Below are 22,001 nucleotides of genomic sequence, written 5' to 3'. Positions count from 1 at the left end.
CCCGAGACTCAAACACTAACAAGTCAGTTAAAATATTTTCTCATGTTACCACCAGTCCACTGGGTTTTCACATAGACTTGTAAAAGCTAGAATAAAGATGGGGTAACATTGGGATTCCACCTGGCATGTGTTGTCTTTGAACTATGAAATTAGACCATCTGAAATGAGCTGATCCACCCATCTAAACACAGTGATTTTCTGATACAGAAAAATACTAAGTGGACAATGTATATTGATCTTTAATAACAATATTCATCAGTTGAAAACACCATTCTACTTTTCATATATTCTCATGTGGGAACATATATATTTTATAACAAAATAAATCTATACTGTTTTCATGGTTATGGTTGATAAGGGTCAAACAATCCCATCATCCCATTCTCTGAGTGCTCAAACTTTCTTTGTCCATTTCAACAAAGAACTGCATGTAGGCTTAGTTCTGTAAGAAACTGTGACTGAAGCAGCTCAAATACTCAAAAGGCTCTGCCTGAGAAGAACATCAGTTTGAAGCAAAAAAGACTAATAAAATACTCATCTCTTCCATCTTTATACCAGTTGTTAAAGTAAATCATAATAAAATGTATGTTTCTATTATTATCTTTAAAAATCATATGCAGTTTTTTTTTTTACTGTATCTTGGCATTTTGACACAAAATATCCTCTTGGATATTTACACAGGAAAAGATACTTTTCAAGCAATAAAACAAGCTTATATTGTGGGTTGCAACAGAATAAAACAATTCTGAAGAAATAATGGAGAAAGAATTGCATAGCAGGTCTGAATATAACGAAACAGGAACTGATCCTTTTTGGTATGGTGCACTTTGATTCATGACTTTCCACATTTTCACAGATGTACATGAAATAGTTAAGTCCATTCATAGCTTCACCTGCCCACAGTAAAGATCAAGTTTATCTCTGCACTGTAATGCTCAACAGTTAGAAGGCAGGATGCAGACGTCTTGTCCTCTCTGCTCTTCTGATAAAAGTCCATAGGAGTCTTTTCAAAAGAAAAAAAAAAATATTAAACTTTGTTTAAAAGTGCCATTTTGCTACATTTATCAGCTGATCCATGGTTTGCTACTGAACAGTTAACACAAGTGAATGTGTTACACAGCCCCTGACGTCACACAGTTTCCTGATTCTATGAGTTTTGGTCACATGGACAATCACACACACTCACAGCCACATACACACAAACACTTGTGCAGAAACAAAGACACACACACACGCACACATAAATGATGTGAAAGGAAAAAACAAAAACAAAAGTGGAAAAACAGAATTGTGGCCGGTGGGTACAGTTCCATTTGAAGAGTTTATCTGCTGCGATTACACATTCCGGCTGGTAAAGCTTTGAAAAAGAACAAGCACCATTGGGAAAAGGCCTCAAATGTCCTCCACTGGGGGAGAGTTCAGCAGTTTCCGGTTGATTCTGTGCTCCCACAAAAAGCAAAAGAGAAATACATCTACATTCAGACTCGCCTCTGGCTCGTGGTCAGACGAAGTCATTGAAATATTTCAGGCTTTATTGCGTCTTTTCCTCCGTTTTCAAGTCTGACTCAGGCATCAGAGCCTCGTTTTAGTCCACGGAGTCCAAGGACGTGTATCTCCAAGTCCCATGAGGCCTTTTTTCTTTGTGTCCATGTGGATACATCCGGGGTCCTCACCGTCTCTGCTGGGCATATACAGGGTACGCTAGCGTCACATTCAGAGAGTCATTGTGCTGGACCAAAGACGTGTGCTGGTAGTGAAGTACGAGTTCTTTTAATGAGCTGTACAGGTTGTACGGCTCAGCGAAGCCATAACCTGAGGGGGTCTTGTTGATGACGCAGTGCTTCACTTCACCGTCCACACTGCAAAGGAAAGGACAATGGTCACAGTCTGTTCAGCATCTTGCAGGCCATCAAAGCGTTTTTCTGATCACTAGTTTTCTTGACAGACTCTCTTACTATTAATATTTAATGTCCAGTATGAACAGGAGGAATGATTAGAGCAAACAAAAACTCATTCATTCAATGCACATAAGGCTGCGTGAGCACTGTTCCAAAACAGAAATGACTGATACATACACAACACTGCAGGCGTAGCATCCTGCTTTGCTGCTGTCTCGAACCAGGAATGTTCCGTCTCTCTTGCCCTGGAGGAGCGCCTCCGCCTGTAGTCGATTGATGTTACCCAGTTTCCAGGACCGCTCGTCATGATGAGGAAGATCTTCATCATCGTCCACCATAGAATATTGACTAGAGAAACAAAGTGATGCACACACGTAAGTTTTAAAGCACAGGCATTTGCATTTTGTATTTTCTTTTGCAGTTTTTTTTTTTTTTTTTTAAATGACACTCACTCTTCTGTGCTCTCGTTCTTGATTCCGAGCCACTCGTTGAGTTTCTTCTGTCTGACTCCCTTCTGGGTCAACCACCTGTGAGAGAGAAAACACGTGGACATTAGAAACCAGGGCAGATCCATTTTGATTTTCTCCAGAGAGAAGCATACTCTCGTACTCTGCAAGTTTTAGAAGCAGCAGATGCACTGTTTGAGTGCTATACTTACATGAGATACTGGTCTCTGGTCTTGCGGAGCTGGATGAGGTCGGGCTTGATACTGTTCATCCTCTTGTCGATCTCTCTGTAGTCAGCCGCCTGTTTCTTCAGATCTTCCTCCAGACGCCGCTTGCTGTCTACGATTTCACTTATCCTCGATTTCAACTTTTCATAATTCCCCATGATCCTGAAAACAACAGTTTTGAAGGTGATTTAACTTAAATCTGCTAATGCTGCTTCTTTTCAGGTGACACAGTAAAGTCTGACAGATGCTTACCTTTGGATCTCCTTATCGTTGCCCTCTCTCCTAAATTTCTCAATATACTCCTTGCTGTACCGCTCTTGTGTTTGGCATTGCTCCTCAAAGATCTTTATAGTTTCATTAAAAGCCTCTATCGCTGTTCTTTTCATTTGGATTTCCTGAAAGAAGTAAGCATAGTATTAACATATGATGGTTGAATATCACAGTAAAATTCTTGATAACATTTTGACTGTGGGTGGTACTGACTTGTGATGTTCTGGTGTATTCTTCGTACAGACGGTCGTACTCCTTGTTCTTCTCCTGGTACTGCTGGTGGTACTCACAGAGCTTCCTCCCAACAGCTTCAATGTTGTCTTCTTTCACCACCTGATCCTAAAAATCAACAAATGCAAAACACTGCGGTTAAATGTATTTAATATTTGAGCATTTTAAATGTGTTAGTTTCGACTTAGAGTCTAGCCTCTTACCTGCTGGTGTTTGGAGACCGGATACAGCAGCTTGACATCTAGCTTGGGATTGTACTGAGCCAGTGACTCATTGCGATAGTGGTTGATGAGCTCAACAACTGAGCTGAAGGTCAGTGGGTCTGAGAAGCCATACTTCCCATCCCGATGGAATATCTTAATGAGCTTGTTGTTGCCTCCTTTCCTGTACACAAAAAAAAGCAAAGAAAGGTTAAACTAACTGCTAAAAATAAATAAACTAGTGTTGATAAGAGGAAATGATTTCATACCGAAAGGAGGAAGGAGCTCACCTCAGAGTCAGAGTGTAGTCTCCGTGCATTTTTGTCGAGGCATCTCGCACCAAAAAAGTACCATCTGCGGTGTCCCTCAGTTTCTCATTGACCTCCTCCCTTGAGATATCTCCCCAGTACCATTCGGCGTCTTGCAGAGCCATGTTGTTGTTCATACCGTTGTTAGTCACAGATGTGGGCTTGGGTGGCTTTGGAGGTAGAGCTGTGAGGACAAGAGGAGTGCGCACAGAATGTAAATAAATATTCTGCAGCCTGTATGTGCTCACATTTACATTAAACTGATCCACAGCTTGAATTAAAATCTGGATTTTCTTTTAACAGTGCATTTGACTGGTGCACTGATAAAAATTTGCTCCTCTTTAAAGCTGCAGAAAATACAACAAGATACAAAATCTGACAGCCAACTACAATTTATTTAATTACAAGAGAACTGAGCATTTTGCAGATGCTGTGAATGACACACACACTCACACACACACACTGTGGCTCTGTCTGTCTCATCCCTTTTCCATTGATTTAACAGGGCTGAAAAAATGCTGCCCCTCTCCAACAGAGAGGAGGTGATGTCGAGGCAGTGGGAGGAGAAAATAAGCGTGAGTCAGGGAGAATGAATTTCATTCAAGAAAAAGGGCGCTCTATAAATATTCCTAGCAGCAAATACAGCTGTGGAGCCATATATTTTTTGTGCACAAAAAATGGCACACCTAATGAACACTGTGACACCAAAAAGATTATAGATTTCTTTCATCACAAAATAAGGAAAAAAAAGGTTAGACTACATGTACAGCACATTTTATGGTGAGAGAGAAGACATGCTGTGAACACAGATAAATACCCAGCTGACTATTGATTCTATTACAAGGTTTGTCCAGCAGCACTTATTCAGCTTTAATGCTGAATAATAATAATAATAATAATAATAATATTCAGCTTTAATGCTGAATAACCACAATCATCTTTTCTTACTGCAGCTTTAAGGCAGCTATGGGAATCACGACTGGCATGGCATCTATTTTCTGGATGGAGATAACACTCATTCAAAACATTCTGACTGCAGGTGTGGATCCATATAGATCAGCAGTGGCTGCTCACAAGATGACAGCTTCACAGTGAAGCTAGCAGTAGCAGAACTAAGGTATCAGGCTATTTTTAACCCATAAATCTGCTGCCTTTGTTCACTCCCTCTGCATTAACACCCTTTCTGCTGCAACAGACCTTGCAGGACTTGCTGCTCACTGAGACTGCAAGCACCCTTCACTTGCCAGGCAGTCCACAACTGTGACATAGCATAAAATGCAGAGGTTTACAATCTCTGCAAAATGCAGCCTGGCAATTCAACCACAGCTCATGGCTTCCGTTTTGATTCTCAGGAAATCTGCCTTCCAACCTGATCACACCTCATCTCCAGATTACGAGAAATTTCTAATTCTTAAAACCAGTCAGGTGAACAATCCGGTCTTATCAAACATTAGCCTGCCAACAGCTCTAAACTCACATTCCTACAAAAAGATAGCTTACAGTACAGAACTGCAAAAATCTCTCAATGAGGCACATTGAGCTTTTTTTCATACAACCACCTAAACACCAATTTGAAAATCCATTAAGGGCAGCCTGCTCAGTAACGTGTTACATCACTTACCACAGCCAATCACACAGGGGGTCTGTCACCAACCACTCGTGCATCTTTCATTCCCTGAGAGCGATGAGGTCATTCTGAAAGCCCATTACCTTTCAACTCCCTGCTTCAATTCTTTACAACACTGCAGCTAAATTGAAAACTGAAATAACTCATTATTTTCTCTCTGCAGTATCCAGCATTACGTCCTAATATGCATCCATCTTAAGCGCAAATGTGCAGCATCTCTCTGCTAGCAGAGGGGGGAAAAAAAAGGATCTGCAGCCCGTTCCATGCTTTTCCTCAGTGATCCTCTCTCTCTGTTGAGCTCGGCTGTTCACTCTCCTGCAGGTTGCTCAGCCCCTCCTCTCTGCATGTCGTGCGGAGGTTTAGTCCGTCCCACTGCTGGCACTCAGACAAAGCCAGCTCTGCTGCAGCAGCACGTACGCAACGAAATTATAATGCTTGGCCCGGTCAGCGGCACCCAGAGCTCCAAAATTCGCCTGTAATCCCACAGCGTGACACTCGGCATGACAGAGATAGCTCCCTTGATTTCCTGAGTGAAATTAAAATAGACCTAGTTCTTGGTAAGGTATAAGGATTCAAATGAGATGCAGTCGTCGTCCTTCTAGGTTCAATTAAGGAAAGGTTTTTAAAACTCTGCATGCTTAACTTGAGAAGTTAAAATCACAAACCAACTACAAAATCATCTACACACAAATCAACTACAAATCTATTGGAAAAAAAATGTAATGTCCGAGTCTGTAACTTAAATGACCTGATCCTGCTAAATGGTTCAGCTTCTGTAGTGTTTAAAATATTTGTTTCTCAACTGTAGCCTCACAGAACCTGTTGGGAATGTTTGTTGCGAAGCCCTCTTTGCACGTCTCAAATGAAAGCCCACACTGAACTCTTAATATTCATCAGCTTGTCTCAGAGAAATACAGAGTTATACATGCAGTCTTTAAGAATAGCTCATATCTGTACAGCATGTCCAGTTGCCCTAGGGAAAACTGTTCAGCTTTGACTGGAAGCTTAAAGAAAACAGTAACTTATTATTCATGTTTTGTTCTTTTCTTCTGCAAGGTGTAGTATTTGTGTCTTATTCTACTCAACCTTTTCGTTATAGCCTGAGGGCAGGAGTAGCAGAAATGCACTGCTCCACTTTTGTGTCAGTTTAAAAAAAAAAAAAAACAAGGAAAGAAAAAAAGAAATGGCAGAACATTAAACTTACGTTGCAAGTTGTGCATGTTTTGGTGAATCAACAATCTCTTCTTTGTGGTTTCTCTTTTATTCCAAAAAGGTAAGTTAAATCCAACAGAGTTACTTTCAAGTCCTCCAGTAAAGCTCCATTTCATAGTTTAAGCCGCAAATGAAACTAGATGTGGCTTGTTTTAATTCTTAGAATGTTAAAGCTTTATGTGCTTCTTAATGAAATCCAGGTAATCCCCTCGGTGTGAGGCAGGTGCAACATGCGACTGTCTAGCTGACTGACTGTTCAGTTCCTGCTGTGAGTGTGGTAAAGGGCCGAGTCTCCTCCTCTCTTCCTCTCTCTGTCTAGTGTGCGCACTCTCTCTCTCTCTCTCTCACCCCCGCAAGGCTGAGGCCTGCTCACATGGAGGCAGATAGTTAATGATTAGCGGTAGCAGCTCTGGTGTCAGTGCTGCCTGTTCTGAAAGGAGCCACTCGTGCCAGCTGTGTGTGTCTGCGTGTCTCTCTCCGTCTCTTTGGTCACTCCCTCTTTCTCTGTTTGTAAAGGAGGAGGCAGGGGGTGTTCAGTCTTATGATTAACTTGCAAAGTTTCAAATATTTGCTGAGCTGGGCACTTTGAGGCAGGGAGGACATGTGGAGATCCAGGCGGAGGGAGGACTGAGGGGGGTGTGGGTGGAGAGTGGCTTTAGAAACTGGAAGCAGCCCTCAGTTAACAAGAAGTGCTCTATGGAGCAGGCCGACTTTCCAGCCAACCAAATCTAAGTGGGCCTTTTGTCGCTTACTTAAAATAGGCACGCAGTAACTGGGAGGAGGCACGCAGACACCCGAACACACACACATACACACACGGGTCATTCACAGAAACACATGTACAGAATGTACATGTGTGTTTACAAAGTAGGCTATTCTTCCTCTCTCTTCTTGTGACACTGTTATCTGTATGACCTGAACTTGTTTGACAGGGTCATGTGTTAATGTGTGTAAAAAGAATTAAATGTGTTTAGGTCTTCGCCTGTCTGCCCATCCACCCCTCCATCCTTCATCCATCCATCCATGTGTCCCACTGCCAAAGTGCTCCCGCAGGTGCAAATTACTGACAGCTGAGAGTGGGCCTTGCACAGGAAGATTATAAATAGCTCTAACAGGTAATAAAATGTTTAAACAGCCACAGCCAGTCCCCGGCCTCTGGCCCAGCCAGCGACAGAGCTTTTAACTAGCACTGTAAAAACATAACTGTGCCACGCTACGTGCTGCACTCACAGCACCATACCAGTTTCATCTATGCAGACCACCACGGTAACAGCCATGAAAACTGACTTTGTACAGTTCTGCACCAGTCACAAATGTCAAGCAAGATTTTAGCAACAGGTTTCACTTTCTGCCTTCACTCCTACATGGTCATACGCCAGATGGAAAGTCACCATTTATCACAGTCAAGATGCTCAGTTTTTAGCAAATTGAAAAGCCATACAAACATAAAAACCAACACTATCACAACAACATTATTACACAAAGTTGTAGCTGATAAATTCCTATAGGAACCTTGTATGGTACCATGTGATTCACTTGTAATGGGATGTGATCTTTACTTCTGACACTAATGTGAAACTGACCAGAAACTGACATACCCTGCAGCTAAAACTTTAGAAGATGTGTAGCCCTGATTCAAACTGTTCCACTGTTGTGTCACAAAGATAGCCAGGAAATGAGTTTCAGTTAAGGCACTTGCATACAATGAACAGTACATGATAACATGGACCAAATGTGCTTTAACCTGACAATGTCTGTAGTTTCCCACCATAGTGTACCCTGTGGCCCTCTACAACTGCAGCAGTTTCAAGTCTCACAAGTTTTTTTTTTTCAAGCTATTAATAGTTCAGGTGTCAGGGTGTTCAGTTCATATACTGCAGCAATTTAGTCTGTACAGAACATATATCTATATTCTGCATCCAATAATATATGCATCACAAATCTCTTGTAGCAAAGAGCTACAAGAGAATTTTAAAACATTGTGCAAAAATGAAATTTAACTACCTGGGGCAGCCTGACTTTCACTCCATTCACTGGTCACCAGAACCTCAATGATCTTGATGTGCGCATCCAGGCTGGGTTCACAACTGTGGGGGGAGGGGGAAAGCAGGTTAAATGAAGTCTGTGTTTTATTGCCCAGGTGACAGTCTGTGCTGCTCCGTTGCTCTGTGGTGGTTTCAATCTGATGGTAATTCAGGCTTAGCTACTTTAATTGTGCAGCACAGCTGGTAAGTAGAAAAGCTCCAACCTATATCCGTGTACAGCTAAAACCCGAGAGTGCCTGACAGACTGTACTCTGCGTGAGCAAGTGTGTGTGTGTGCGTGCGTGCTTGCCTGAATGTGAGTGTTTGCAAGAGTGCATGTTTGACTCTGTAAGTCTCAGTATTGCACGACTGAGCCTGCACACTTGTCTGTCTGCTGTCTGACTGTCTATCTTTAACAAACCAGAGTATATAGCAGTGAGGCATGATCCCACTGCTCTGACACCCACCTGGTGGCTTGTTGTCTGAAAAACACAGGGCTGAAGATCTCGCCCAGGGCTCTAGCAGAGAGCAGGTTCTTGGAGCCGTTTTGGCACACTTTAGCGAAATGCCTTAGCAGACAGTGGAGAGTTAGCCAGTACTGGGGAGGCAGGCTCGGGGTGCTGGCAATGCGGCGTAGCAGCTGGGCACATTCCTCAGGATTCACCACCTCTGTTAAAACAGATGAGAATGGCTAGAAGGTCAGCATGACAGATGTGAAAAACTGATCCTGCCTTAAACCCTACCTAAGTCAAAGAACAGCATTAAATGAAAGAAGTTTCTTCAAACGATGAAGAGATGGAAAAAAGCGTCATGTGCAGTTAGGTTAGAAAACCACCGAGAGATTGTGTGGTTGACAATGAGCGTAAGGTACACTGGCAGGTGATTGGCTGCTCAGAGATGCTAGAGATAAACTTTCAGGCTTGTTTTAGTTCCTATTAACCACAGATATCCTGTTTCTGGCCATGTGACGGCAAGAGAATGCAGCACTGCAGAACAGTGTGTGGTGTGAGAATTTTGTCTGTGCTTGCAACAGAGACAGCAAGACAGACAGAAGCATAAGAGAAAGCAGCAAGTTCATGGCTTATATCTTGTATGTTATAGCGAGGAAAAAGTATGTAAAGACTAAACAAAGAGAGAAGAAGTCCTCTTTGAAGCCCAGTGGGTGTTAAGGAGGTCTTGTGGTTTTGTGTTCAAAGTACTGAATGTTCAATTGCAGGGCAGGGGTACATTACGTCAGCACTTCAGTTTCAGGCCAACTGTACAGTAAACAAAAGATCATTGAATCTGCATTGACGTCTGTTTTCACCTTTGGCAGTGAGAACCATTTGAGCATATACTGCAGTGGGGATGATGGGCTGTGGAAGATCCTGCAGGTATCTGCGCAGACCATCACACAGGACTGGAAGTTCCAACTGATCCAGGTCTGCTGAGGGAGGATCTGAAATGAAAAGCAACACACAAACAGGCTTAAATACTAACACTCATTCCTGCACAGTGAGATCTTTAATTACAGGCTCAAGTATAATGTGCAAAACTATATCATGCAAAGGAAGACACAACCATGGATGCAATGAAGCCTTCACAAACCATGGCCCTTTCTCCTTTTTTTTAACCTACTGTATATGTGCACACACAAATCTTTTTAAGCATCACACATTTAGCTTTCTTCATCAACACTGCTTATGTTAATCTTTTTTTTGTCACTGAGACTTCCTCTTTTCTGTATTTGTCTGCCTCACCCAACTGATGGAAACTTGCAGGTTTCATATAGGCTGAAAAAAAAAGGTGATCAAAAAACTACTTACCACAGTCAAAATACTGTCTGACTTCAAGTCCAGCACCAGCAGTAAATGTTCGATATAAAGTGGGGTTATCCAGACCTGCAAATAATCAGTAAAATACCAATTATTACATTTGCTGACAAAACTAATACCTTCTAGCTCATGAGGTAATGTGTAATAGGTCACATAAGTATAGTCAAATGTGGTTAAAAAGAGAAGGTTATTATTAGCATGATGCACAGGTGTGGTAGTGTGTCAAGCTGAGTAACTTGAAGGTTTTTGCGGTCATGCTCACCTTTCCTCTCAATAGTTTCCAGCAGTCTGACCAGCATGGGTGGAGCGGTCTCTGGAAGGGAAAACTGTTCTGTCAAGTCCTGCAGACAGAAGCCTGGAGGAGACAACAACAGATGGTCAACAAAGGTGATTCTTAAAAATGGGCCTCCTACCAATTCTTCATGGGGTCAATGCTTTGTCTTGTGAACCTTGTTCTGATCAACTCATCGTTTCGGTTATAATTAGCAGTTTACAATAAAAGGCTGTTTTGATAAAACAAGGGCCCTAAGGGGATTTCACTTGGCCCATTTCTTCCTGAGATGAGAAATGACAATGAATGGGTTTATAGTGTACACAACTTAGGTGATTTCTAAGGTATATCAGCAAATACAGGGAACTGAATTTAAGCAAACATAGAAAGTAAAAGTGACTCAAACAGAAATTAAATGGTCTGCTGATCAAATAAATCTAATCCCCTTTGCCAGTCATCAGAAGTTGATGAATGTTTAAGTGTAGTTCATCTGAACCAGCAACGGTTGGTTAGGCGCATGACTTATGAACTACTTAGAACTTCAAAAGTAAGCGGGTACAAGACCAAAGCACTGCCTTCAAAAGCAAAAAGGTGAGTATTTACAACAGACTGATTCAAAATAGGAGGTGCTGAGCACTAAAGTTAGGGTTTGGTGGGCCGAGGAACTAAGCAAATACCCTGTGATATGAGGTAAGCCAGGTCTGAGTTTTTTCCTAATTTTTCCTTTAGAACTTTGTACCCAGGTGCGGACATGAAAGGATGAAGGGGTTGGCAGAGATTTTATTTGGATTTGCAAAGGCATACTTTGAAAGGGCACTTTTCTGAAAGGCTCAACTGTTCAACACCGAGTCTACACATTCAATATGCTAAGAAACTATGAATGAAACCCTTTCTCGTAACTGTATTTTTCTTTCTTTCTACGTTAAAAATCTTTTTTTTTGAATCTCGCATTAAAACGTCCAACCACTGGTCTCATTGATGCATGCATGCTAGTCATTACCGAGGACCTTCCCTGTCCCACTAAAGAATGTTCAATCAGGCAAATAATGAACCACTTCATCCAAATCCACATCCTCTTTGGCCAGCACAGCACACAGGCTGGCATGTTGCGTGTGAAGAAACTGGATTACCAAAGTCCCTCTAACCACAAAACACACAAAACTCCATGTAGGACAACTGGTCATCTGGAAGACATTATTGGAACTGCAAAGCGAGAGGGGGGTTTTCTCAGAAGCAGTGAACTCTGAGATGGAACACCAAAGTTTCCCTAAATAGAGATTGAGACACGCAGTGCTGCTATCACACACCTTGGAAGTGTAACCGTTCTCCCAGACGATATCTAACACGGCTGCCATTCTACAGCCAACCTTTTTCTGAGAAACTCAATTCACAACCTGAGGATAAATTTAAACCCCCAGCTCACCCACCTGTCCACTGTTCATATCTATAAAAATTACCCGACAGCAATATCCCAGGGTAGGCTAATTTTATTAAAGATAACATTTCAGACAAACAAAAGACTTTATCAGAGGTTTTAAAAATAGCATTTTTAAGTATGAAAACTTCAAATTCACACAATACATAGGTTTAAAGTCATCTGCTTGCCGTTCTCAAATAGCTTGGTGATAACTCCTAAAACAATAAGATTCTTTGAAGTGATCCAAAGGTTCATGTTTATTTACTCTATCCAAGACCGGCCTATGAGTGACACAGTATAGGCTGGGGATTGAGTTGCTTCCTGGTACTGTCAACGATGTGATAGTTTCGGCGCCAATGGAATTGTATCATGTAGCAAACAAAATATGGTAGAAATGTTTCAAGCTATCAGTGATGATTTCTGAGATGCCTTGGCATGAGATCAAATGATCAATGTTTCCCTACTGGTCACATCTTACGAACATAGAAAAACATATAAATACACACATACTACCTGATTTAGAAACATTTACTGGCTAAAACTAAATAGCTTTTACTACTGCGGAGTGAACAGGTATGGCTGAGTTTTACCACTGCTTTTAGAATGGTTTGCAAATGGCACATGAAATGAATGTATTTCCTGCAAACCCTCATTAGAACACCCAAGTGCAGCTGAAAATTTAGTTAACTCTGGAGGGCTGCAAACATTCAAAAACACCTGCATTAGGAGCAAAGTTTTAACCTCTCTGAACAGTCAGTATAATCAATATTAGAAACATACTAAATACCAGGGACATGCTAATTAACTTTGATTATCTGCAGTTTTACTACAGTAATTACAGAGTAGTAACACAGCAAAACAACAGTATTACTGCTTGGAATATCTGAAGGGATACACTCATCACAAGATTCTATGGACTCTATTTTTTATGGATGCTGGTTACTGTTGCAATTTGGACAAGGAAAGTAAGGAGACAGGGGCCCCTTGGACTTGTCTCTACAAGCCTGCAAGTTTGGCAGACTCTTCTCATGATATCCTAAAAGGCTTCAGCCAGTCAGTAGTCAGTCACTCAACCACAGGCCGAGGAAGTCGACGCAGCTGCCACTGGTGCTGCGGGGAACAATCTTCCCGGCTTGAATGTATGTCTGAACAGAACGAAGTGCAGACTGCGGGCAGGACAGTGCTGGGGCACCATGGACACACTAAAGATAGCACACACTTAGGTTAATTTTAGAGGGCCCACTCAAGTAACCAGCATTTTCAGTTTATACCATTTCTTCTTGTATGAAAAAGGTCTAGCTGAGGCACTCCAGTAAGTTGATAATCCATGGAAAAAAACATCACAGCATAAATGATAACCCACTATAGAGCATTAATTACAATACAAAAGTTTAAAAGTGTCATTTATGAAAAGGCCTGCAACTGATGTACAAAAAGTAAATCATTATTCAGTCAGTCAACAAAAGAAAAAAAGAATAGAACTGTTCATAGTATATTTGCACAGGGGACACCAACATGCTTTTACATGCTTGTACAATAAGTCAACGATAGCAGCTCTAAGCTGAAGTAATAGAAAAGGGTAGGCAATGTCTCCTCCCGCAGGGTGGAAGATGCAGTGCAAAAGCTGATCAACAGCCAATGAGGACACTGTTGCTACAGCTCCACAATTAACCCTATAAAGAGCAGACCATCACCATCACTGAATCATAAAACCTACACAAGAAACCAGTTTTCAGATGCGCAACAGACAACTCAATCAGAATTTAGGACACATTTCAAAAATAGGTACAGCATGAAGACCATTTTGCTTTTTATGCTTTTTCCCCCCGTTTGTGTTGAACCTGCAGAGCAGCAATCTCACAAATGATGAAATCTCTTTAAGTAAAATGAAACTTTGGAAAGATAAATGGCCTGAACACAAATGTAATGTTTGAAATACTGTCTGTCAGCTTGAAACCACAAGCACAGACTGAGAGATGTGTGTCACATTCAGCCAGTGTTCAGTGCTGGCTACACTATTATAGCATGATTTAAACCATTTTCAACCTGCACTATATTTTCCTAGATTCTTCCACAATGCAGACTCTGGTTACATTTTTGTGACTTTGTCATGTCTGATTTTTCACCTCCAGTAACTTGCTGGGTCAAATCTATACAAACAACATAGAGAGGACAGAGTCGCACCTTTAAGTACCTAAAAATATGTCCTTTGCACAACATCAATCATACAGCAATGAGACCAGACTATACCTTGCATTTTTTCATGACATGAAACATAAGTGTCATAAATGAGTTGTTCCTGTGATGCCATGGTGACATACTGGATTTACCTTGGCTTTAGAACATTTTCAAAAAAATGTTTATGTCAAACATATGCTTTTAATTAAAACTAGAATGTGTGGAAAGGTTTTGTGGGATCCATTATGGCCTGTCAAACTGTGTGTGGTGTGTCAGCACAAATAATAAATATAGTTCAAAATATGTAAAATTATACTCAGTGATAATAACTACAAAATAAGTCCTGTAGTTTAATGAATATATATATAGCACTTCAGTATGTTAAGCATGAGCTTTTCCAAGTTGTATCAAGGAGAGGTCATCTTGATCTTGCACCTCCAGTGGTGTGAAAAGCGGCATACCATAGTACTATTTAACCATAACTGTTTAAAGTTGTGTAACTGCAATGGAAGTTTTATGCTGAGAGGATGTGCTGTAATTTTCTGACTCGCAAGTCCATGCAGATTAAGAGGTACAAGAAGTAAAGTCATTGTTTCTATTTTTAACAGAACTGACTGGCATTGTGACGGAAACTAAATAAATGTTGACTGTAAGTGAAGCCTCTAAAAGAACCTATGATCACTCTTGTTCAAGCATTATGTAATGCCACACCTCCACAACACGAGGCTACCACAGAGTACCTTGTTACACTAGCTAGTCCACCTTGTACACCCCCCTCCTCCCTCTCTTAATACATCACATATTTGAAATATCTTTTCTGTTCTTCTTGACTTTGTGTTTCTTTCTAATCTCACCTCTGGCTTATTGTACTGCTTCTTCAAGTCTATCAGTCTGTCTCACTCTGCCTTATTCTCTCTCTTTCTTAATCCTGCTAGCAGACATACTCTGACTCCAGTAAAGAAGATTTGCCAATTCAGACTTGACTTCAGTCTCTGCACACAATCAAGTAATGGAACAGTTATACACGCTTTCATGCACACAATTCCATACAAATCTTACTGGATTTAAACACTAATATAGGTGGGTGAAGAAAAAATTACAGTGCTGAGTTTACTGAGCCCTTAAATATTGCTTCTCCTTTTTTTGTCACATCAGTGAACAGCAGCATATTTTTAAAACGGGCATAATAACTGCAGTAATAACTTGGGGGTCCTTGGTAGAAGGAGGCTTAGAAACAAAGAAGAAAACTGTGTTCAAAAGATGAGGATGTGTCAATATTTTTTCACCATTTTTACACAGGACTTAACTGAAAATAACCCAGATTACAAGGTGTTCTAAATGTATTTTTTGAACGTGCTAAACCAAGTTCCTCTTTGTTGAATAGTTTTTGTACAGAAAACTGGTGAGATATGGAATTGAAGGTAGAGCTGAGACGATGATAGCTGATCATCACTCAAGCAAAAATGTCAAATATTCTCTGGACCCAGCTTCTCACTCTTATTCTTTGTCTTATATGATTAACTAAATATTAAGTTAACTAAAAATCTTTGGGTTATGGACTATTGGCCAGACAAACGCAATTTGACAATGTCATCTTGCGTTTTTGGGATATTGTGAGAACATTTTCAGTGTTTTCTTACACTTCATATAAATGATGAAAATAATAGTTGTACTTCTAATTTGGCTGAACATAATCATTATATGGAAAGTTGCTAACACTGACGGACAAGCACAGAAAAGCATCCCCTTATATTCTGTAATATTATATTTGTAAATTTCCCCATTGTGGGACTAATAAAGGATTATCTTATCTCATCTAAAACCTGAAGAGGTCTTGTCTAAATGAACATAGGGATAAATAAAACATGACAGACATTCAATAACCACTCCTCTGTGACGCAATTCCATGTTGGAAACTATGACAAGCCAAAAATATATTTAAATCCAGCTTGAGTCTGACATCAGCAGGCAGTGGATTTGACGCTGCCGCTCTCCCCACCCCCAACTAATGACAGCAACATTACAAGCTAATATTTAGCAGCTAAAATAAATAAATGTGACAGAATTATTTTTACCAGAGCAGAATTTGTACACCCAGTAATAATACTCTTCCACTTCAAAAACAAACTAAATTAGTAAAATTAGCCTCATACCAGGAGCATGTACACTGATAACAATGACAGTGTAAAACAGCAATCGCTGGGGTCCTATTCAGTGTGCAACCATTTATTGTCCAGTTGCATTGTGAACCAAGTTACTGCAATCAGCACTTAGCACAATACTGATTCATCACAAAGCTACAAATCAGTCTACCATGCAGTCTGTGCGCACCCCTCCCCTAAAGAAGCGCCAACACATTCCTGGCCCTGGCTGCCTTTAGTTCCACAGACGAACACTATATCAGAGTGAACTATCATGTTATAAAACTTCTGCTTTTTTTCACCCTGCCACCGACTTGGGTGGATTTAGTGATGTGTGACTGTCCTTTCTGAAAAGAAACTGATATATATACCAATTTGAAACCAAAACCAAAGCGGTTACATGTCCAATTCAAGACAGAAGTGAAGGGAAAAATCAACAGTACTGACAGAAAGAGTGTTCAATACAGCAGATGTCAGCCTGAGTACTAAAGAGGCCCAGAGAAGGAGAGCTACATTATCTCAATCTCCAGCTATGCAGAGTACTCTCCCTGCAACTGCCTCCTTTGTATAGCCTACTCTCTTCCTTCCAGTAGCCTTTTTCAAAATGTCTACATATGAAGTAAACTACTTTAATCCACATGATCCATATGGTTAGTCTGTGGCACAAACATACAGTGTTACATTGGTAATGAAAAAAATCTATTTGTTTATATTAAAGGATCCGCTTTTTAAGTGTACTGACAACATATTTAACAGAAAGCTATAAAATATTTAAATACAGTGATTATTTTTCTTTTTGGAATGAAAACTTGCAATGTTAGTAATGTACTGGAGTTAGCTGCATGAAAACATACTGATAAGCCTCAGACGAGAAAGAGAAGATAGCCCCATGGCATCAAATATTTCCTTCAACAAGACTCGGCATGTAGGGTGAACCTTGTGAGAGCATGTAGAGTAACAACCAGTTATTCACACTTTTATCTCTAACATTTGGAAGAATGTTCACTCAGACTGACTGCTCGAAGATAAAGGGAAATTATACACACGACACACACATTATAATGAACACTGAGAACTGAAAACACTTCACATTTAACCATTTAGAGCCACCCACTTAGCAATATGAATATGTGACCATCATTGTACTTCACAATCTTAACAAATGTCTACTCCAAAACGTCAGGGGATGGCTTTCTTTTTCTCCATGATAATGATTGAGTTGATTAATTCATCAGTCATATTTGCCTGGACTGACTGGACTGATGGCACACTGCATTTCTTCTTTAAATTTTTGAGAGATTGAGAAAATGACACTTACTAATGAGGATGAAATACCTAAATACTATTTCCCCTCTTTGAATTTTATTCTCTGTTACTTTGTTAAACATAAGTGTTACACATTTGTTTCGCATCAGTATGAAAAATATGAACAGTGTTTCAAGACTGAGATGGAAGAATTTCACTATCAAAAAGTTAGTCGGGCTTCAATCTTTGGGTTTCAATCCTTGAGTTACTTTTTCTTGGCGTGCCCAAACACATGTATATTCTCTCAACTGAGAGGCCCAGAAAAGGAGCAACACTTTAATGTTTTAAAAAAAGGCTGAGAGCTGGAATGAGGCGGAATAGTTTCCCAGCCCGGCCCTCCTCTATTTCTCTCTTACCCTCTCCACATCTGCTGCACTCATGTAAACCCCTGTGGCTCAGAGAGGAGAGGCCCCTTTCCAAGCCTCCATTCTCCACCTCCTCTCCCCCTGCCAGAGCTGACTGTAGGAACTATCAAAACATTTAAAAAAAAAAAAAAAGAGAGGAGGAGGAAGAAAAAAAGCTGAGGAGTAGGAGGAAGGGAGCGAGATCCCTTGGTGGTGCGCAATAAATCACAAACACTCTGGAAGCAACAAGAGCCCTGCCTCCATCATAGAGCCCTCAGCCCCTCTTCAAAGCCCCCTTGAGCATACAGAGCCCAAGTCCCTCCCAAGGCGCCCCCCCACCCCATTCCTGCATCAGCCCCTCTGCCAAGCTCCCAGCCCTGCTCCAGTCCTGATCCTTTTGCACACTATCCTGTGCACTGATCCTTTAGCTAGCACAGGGGCTCTCTCTCTCCCTCACCCACACCCCCCTTCTCTCCCCCCACTCTGTCTCTCTCACAGCCCAGGACACAGAGACTTTTCTTCTCCTGGTGCTACATTCACACTTGCTACAGGCTCAGCGCTGCCACTCAACCACGACACAGCCATTCAACACATGCCCCCTTCATACAGCTCCTCGCTCACCCTGCAAACCACAGCAAAGAATTTCACAATCGTACCACAAAGGGCAGAAACTGGAAACCTGGCAACTACAGCTGCTCTTTAGGTGAGCAGGAAGCTTTGTGCACATTCGTAGAAGCCACAATAATTTATTTATTTTTTTAAATGCTAGTTTTAATTACAGTTCATAGCTGTGGGCTGAGAAGCAATGCAGATTCAACCTTCAAAGGCTGATTGTTATACACAACTATCCTGAAATTCACACCAATGGAGTGAAATAAGAGATGTCAGTGTTTCAACAGAGAGCGCAAAAAACAATTTCAACTATTGTATACTAAGTTAATATTCTCGTAAGTCTCATAAGTCCTGTGCTCATCTGGGTTTCACTAAGTAAATCATAACTATGTCATGAACCAAAACCCAGGTGACTAGCTTGCTAAGCTAAAAAAACTACAGGAAGTGAAAGACAACTTTTAAGATATAGGGAGGCATATATATGTTAACTTTTGATGGGGCAAACCAAGTTGTTTCCCCTAGGCTTTAGGATGAGCAATTTGCCTGAATCACCCCATATAGTGATCTCATCATCTGTCTCAACACTGATAAGATAATTATATTCCCTTATGATGCGGCTTTGTGGCCAAACACAGGTGATATCCATTGGTAACATATGGCTGGCACAAGATGATCTAGTGTACTATAGATGAGATGCTCGTCAGTGCCATTGTCCTCTGGGACTGTGCTTGGTTCAATTAATACATTATCAACAGGGAGTCAGTGAAAGGTCAGAGAAAGAACAAGGAGGACACTTCCAAACTCCAAGACACACATACAACCACCTGTTATCACATAATCAAAGTTTCATACTCAAGTCACATGATAAGAAACGCGACAACTGACCAAACTCCACCCACTGATGAAGGCTGGAGATGTGGCTGAAAGTTATGGAAATATGTAAGGAACTCGGGATGAGAATCTTTTTGCTGATGAATTTACACTTTAAAATTTCATTGTAATGTGTCATTGACCCAGGTGTCTGTCTCCTTCTTTCATCCTACATCACCTCGACCAGTAATACCTTAATGGTTTGGTTTGGATAAATTCTCACTAATGTCAGATGTGTGGTTGTATTCAAAGGTACAAGCATCAGGCTAGCCTCATTCACCCAACATATTGGAATAAACTGAAATGCAATGCGCACCCAATCAATGTGAATTTATACCACAATGAGCAATTCATGGTACCAGAAAAGGACTGACCCTAATTCTCAAATATGGCTACATCCTGTAGTTTTCATCGGCGCCAGTGCTGAACAACAAAACTACTGTCACAATATATTAACATGAGAAACTGCTCTAGTTTACAGCAGTGGAGTACACCGACAATAACCACAACAACGCTAAAACAGTTGTAGCACACTACTGTGTGTGGTTCAGACTAGTTACGGGAGAGTCTGGATGGGTGAAAAAATATTGAAATTCACAGGGAGAAAAACATTGGTTGCAATCAATTACACAGCAAAACCCTGCAATAAGTCTGATCATCAAATACTCTGTGGTCTTGTTTTAAACTCACCTTGCTCTGAGTCAGAGTCTGCCTCTGCTTTGACGGAGCTCGGAGCTACAGGCAAGGGTCTGAGGGGCCTTGGCTTGGGTGTGGGGGGAGAGATCCATTTCTTTCCGATGTACTCGACATATGTCCCAGGGAAGTCTCCTTTTTCCTGAGTGGTTTCATTGAAGCCTGGCAGCCATCCAATTTCGTCGGGCCTCTGTTCCAGCCCATCAGTGTACCCAAGAGCCACAAGCGCTCCTTTGCTTACCAACAATATATCCCCCACATGCAGATCAATGTCCTCCTCCCTCTCCTTCTTGTAGTCATAAAGTGCTCTGTACTGATATCCTTCAGCACTCATATTGAACACTTTGTGTCAAGGTGTTCTCTTGAAGATGAGCTTCAACAAGCAAAGTTACTTTTCAGGTTTCTCTGATTGTGGGTTTAGTCCAGGTACACATTTACAAGTTCAAATGGATGTATGTGTATACTTCCAAGAAAACTACAACAGTTCTATAGAGACAATATTTAGCTTGTCTTCATTCTTTCACAGTTCCTGTCTCTTCTGAATGATTTGCAGTTCTCTTGCCGGGTTGCCTCACAGTATGTACCCATCAGTAAATGACCTGCAGCTGTGATCTTGGGAATGCTATCCAGACCTGTAAGATGAGAATGGAGGCCATTTGCAACGCATTGCATAAGTCAATTTCACATAACATACAATGCACAGATGTTAACGAACACTAAGAATCCGAAGCCAAATTCCAAATTTGAGGCAGATTATATTTGCTTTGATAAAGAGATATTTGCAATGTTCTGCTGAACTGTAATATTAAGTCACCTAATTTCATATTTTCATTATCTACTTTAAATCACTGTTCCATTTAACCACAATTTCTCTGGTGAAATGTCGACCTAGCATAAAACGAGTCTCACAAAAGTAAAGAATTTATTGATCCAGACCTCATTACTGTTTTTAGACTAACAATTACATTTAACACTGGGTCGACCTCAGTGCTGCTAAGCCAACATATGGTTGCTAACATTAGCATTATCCGTGACAGCAACGTCCTTAGTGTGCCAAAGTTTGCATAAATGTGTTGGCAACGCACATGGAGTTTTTGAACAACGTTTGCATGGTTGCAAGTTTGTTCTACTGGAGTTTTACAAAGTCCAAACGATACGGTGTCTGAAAAGATGTCGAGGGAGCAGAGAGAGTGGTTAGCTATGTTAGCAGCTTGCTAACACTATCGACTAGAGTTAATTAATTATCTGCTGGAAGTAATTACGGTAGGAACTGACAAAAAAGTTACCATTAAAGTTAAAAAGAAGCAAATAACCGAGGGTAAAGCAGAGTAGTAGTTGCAGAACAGAGGGGAAATGATTTGCAAGTTGAAAAAGATTACAAGCTAACACAGGGGTAGAACGTAAAACAAGTTAAAATCTAACTATCCTTGGGAAAATGCACCGCTTCTAACAAGCAGCTTCTTCAGTTGTCTTTTTACACTTTAACATAATGGCGTAAACGTTAATAATTTCGACCCCGGTGAGCAAGTTACTTACCGAGTCTGCACGGATCCACAGGCAAATCCAACGCCTTTTCTTCCTTCCACACTAAACGCTTCCACTTCGTTAAACTTCACAGTTGCGACGAAATATCAATAAAATGCAACTCTGAGCAAATCCTTTATCACCACTGCTAAAAACAAAAATCTTCCGCGTGGGTTTAAATCCGGTTTAACGAGTAGTACAAACTGTTACAACCTACAGCCACTGGACATAACGGCACGGTTTCCACGTCCCGAACAAACGCTCCCTTGAACATCGGCTCTGCGGCCAGCAAGGCAAGACAAAGCACGGCCGCACATTGGTCCGTGTCTCTGTCAATCAGGAAGACCACACAGTCCGGCCAATCACGTTGTCGCTAGTAGCGGACACTC

The 22,001-nt window shown here is 41.0% G+C and overlaps 1 protein-coding gene across 4 annotated transcripts; it reads right to left on the bottom strand.

Annotated features, from left to right (window-relative positions):
- Positions 1–223: 223 nt before the first annotated feature.
- Positions 224–21,882, bottom strand: pik3r1 (phosphoinositide-3-kinase, regulatory subunit 1 (alpha)). Of its 4 annotated transcripts, XM_018694244.2 has the most exons (15): positions 21,625–21,882; positions 20,086–20,720; positions 10,520–10,612; positions 10,249–10,323; positions 9,750–9,881; positions 8,911–9,112; positions 8,424–8,506; positions 3,563–3,764; positions 3,276–3,456; positions 3,055–3,180; positions 2,824–2,966; positions 2,557–2,733; positions 2,351–2,425; positions 2,076–2,246; positions 224–1,859 (listed from the first exon to the last, which is right to left on the bottom strand). In XM_018694244.2, the coding sequence occupies exons 2-15, from the start codon at positions 20,420–20,422 to the stop codon at positions 1,670–1,672; spliced, it is 2,187 nt and encodes a 728-aa protein (XP_018549760.1). In that variant the 5' UTR covers positions 20,423–20,720; positions 21,625–21,882; the 3' UTR covers positions 224–1,669. The 4 variants fall into 4 exon arrangements, with proteins under 4 accessions (XP_018549760.1, XP_018549761.1, XP_018549762.1 ...); XM_018694245.2 differs by lacking the exons at positions 8,424–8,506; positions 8,911–9,112; positions 9,750–9,881; ... (2 more) ...; positions 20,086–20,720; positions 21,625–21,882 and adding an exon at positions 6,412–6,792; XM_018694246.2 differs by lacking the exons at positions 8,424–8,506; positions 8,911–9,112; positions 9,750–9,881; ... (2 more) ...; positions 20,086–20,720; positions 21,625–21,882 and adding an exon at positions 5,202–5,726.
- Between the last annotated feature and the right edge of the window lie 119 nt (positions 21,883–22,001).

Source organism: Lates calcarifer, linkage group LG9, assembly GCF_001640805.2.
Source record: "Lates calcarifer isolate ASB-BC8 linkage group LG9, TLL_Latcal_v3, whole genome shotgun sequence".
NCBI lineage: Eukaryota > Metazoa > Chordata > Actinopteri > Centropomidae > Lates > Lates calcarifer.
This window is presented reverse-complemented; position numbering and strand designations above follow the sequence as displayed.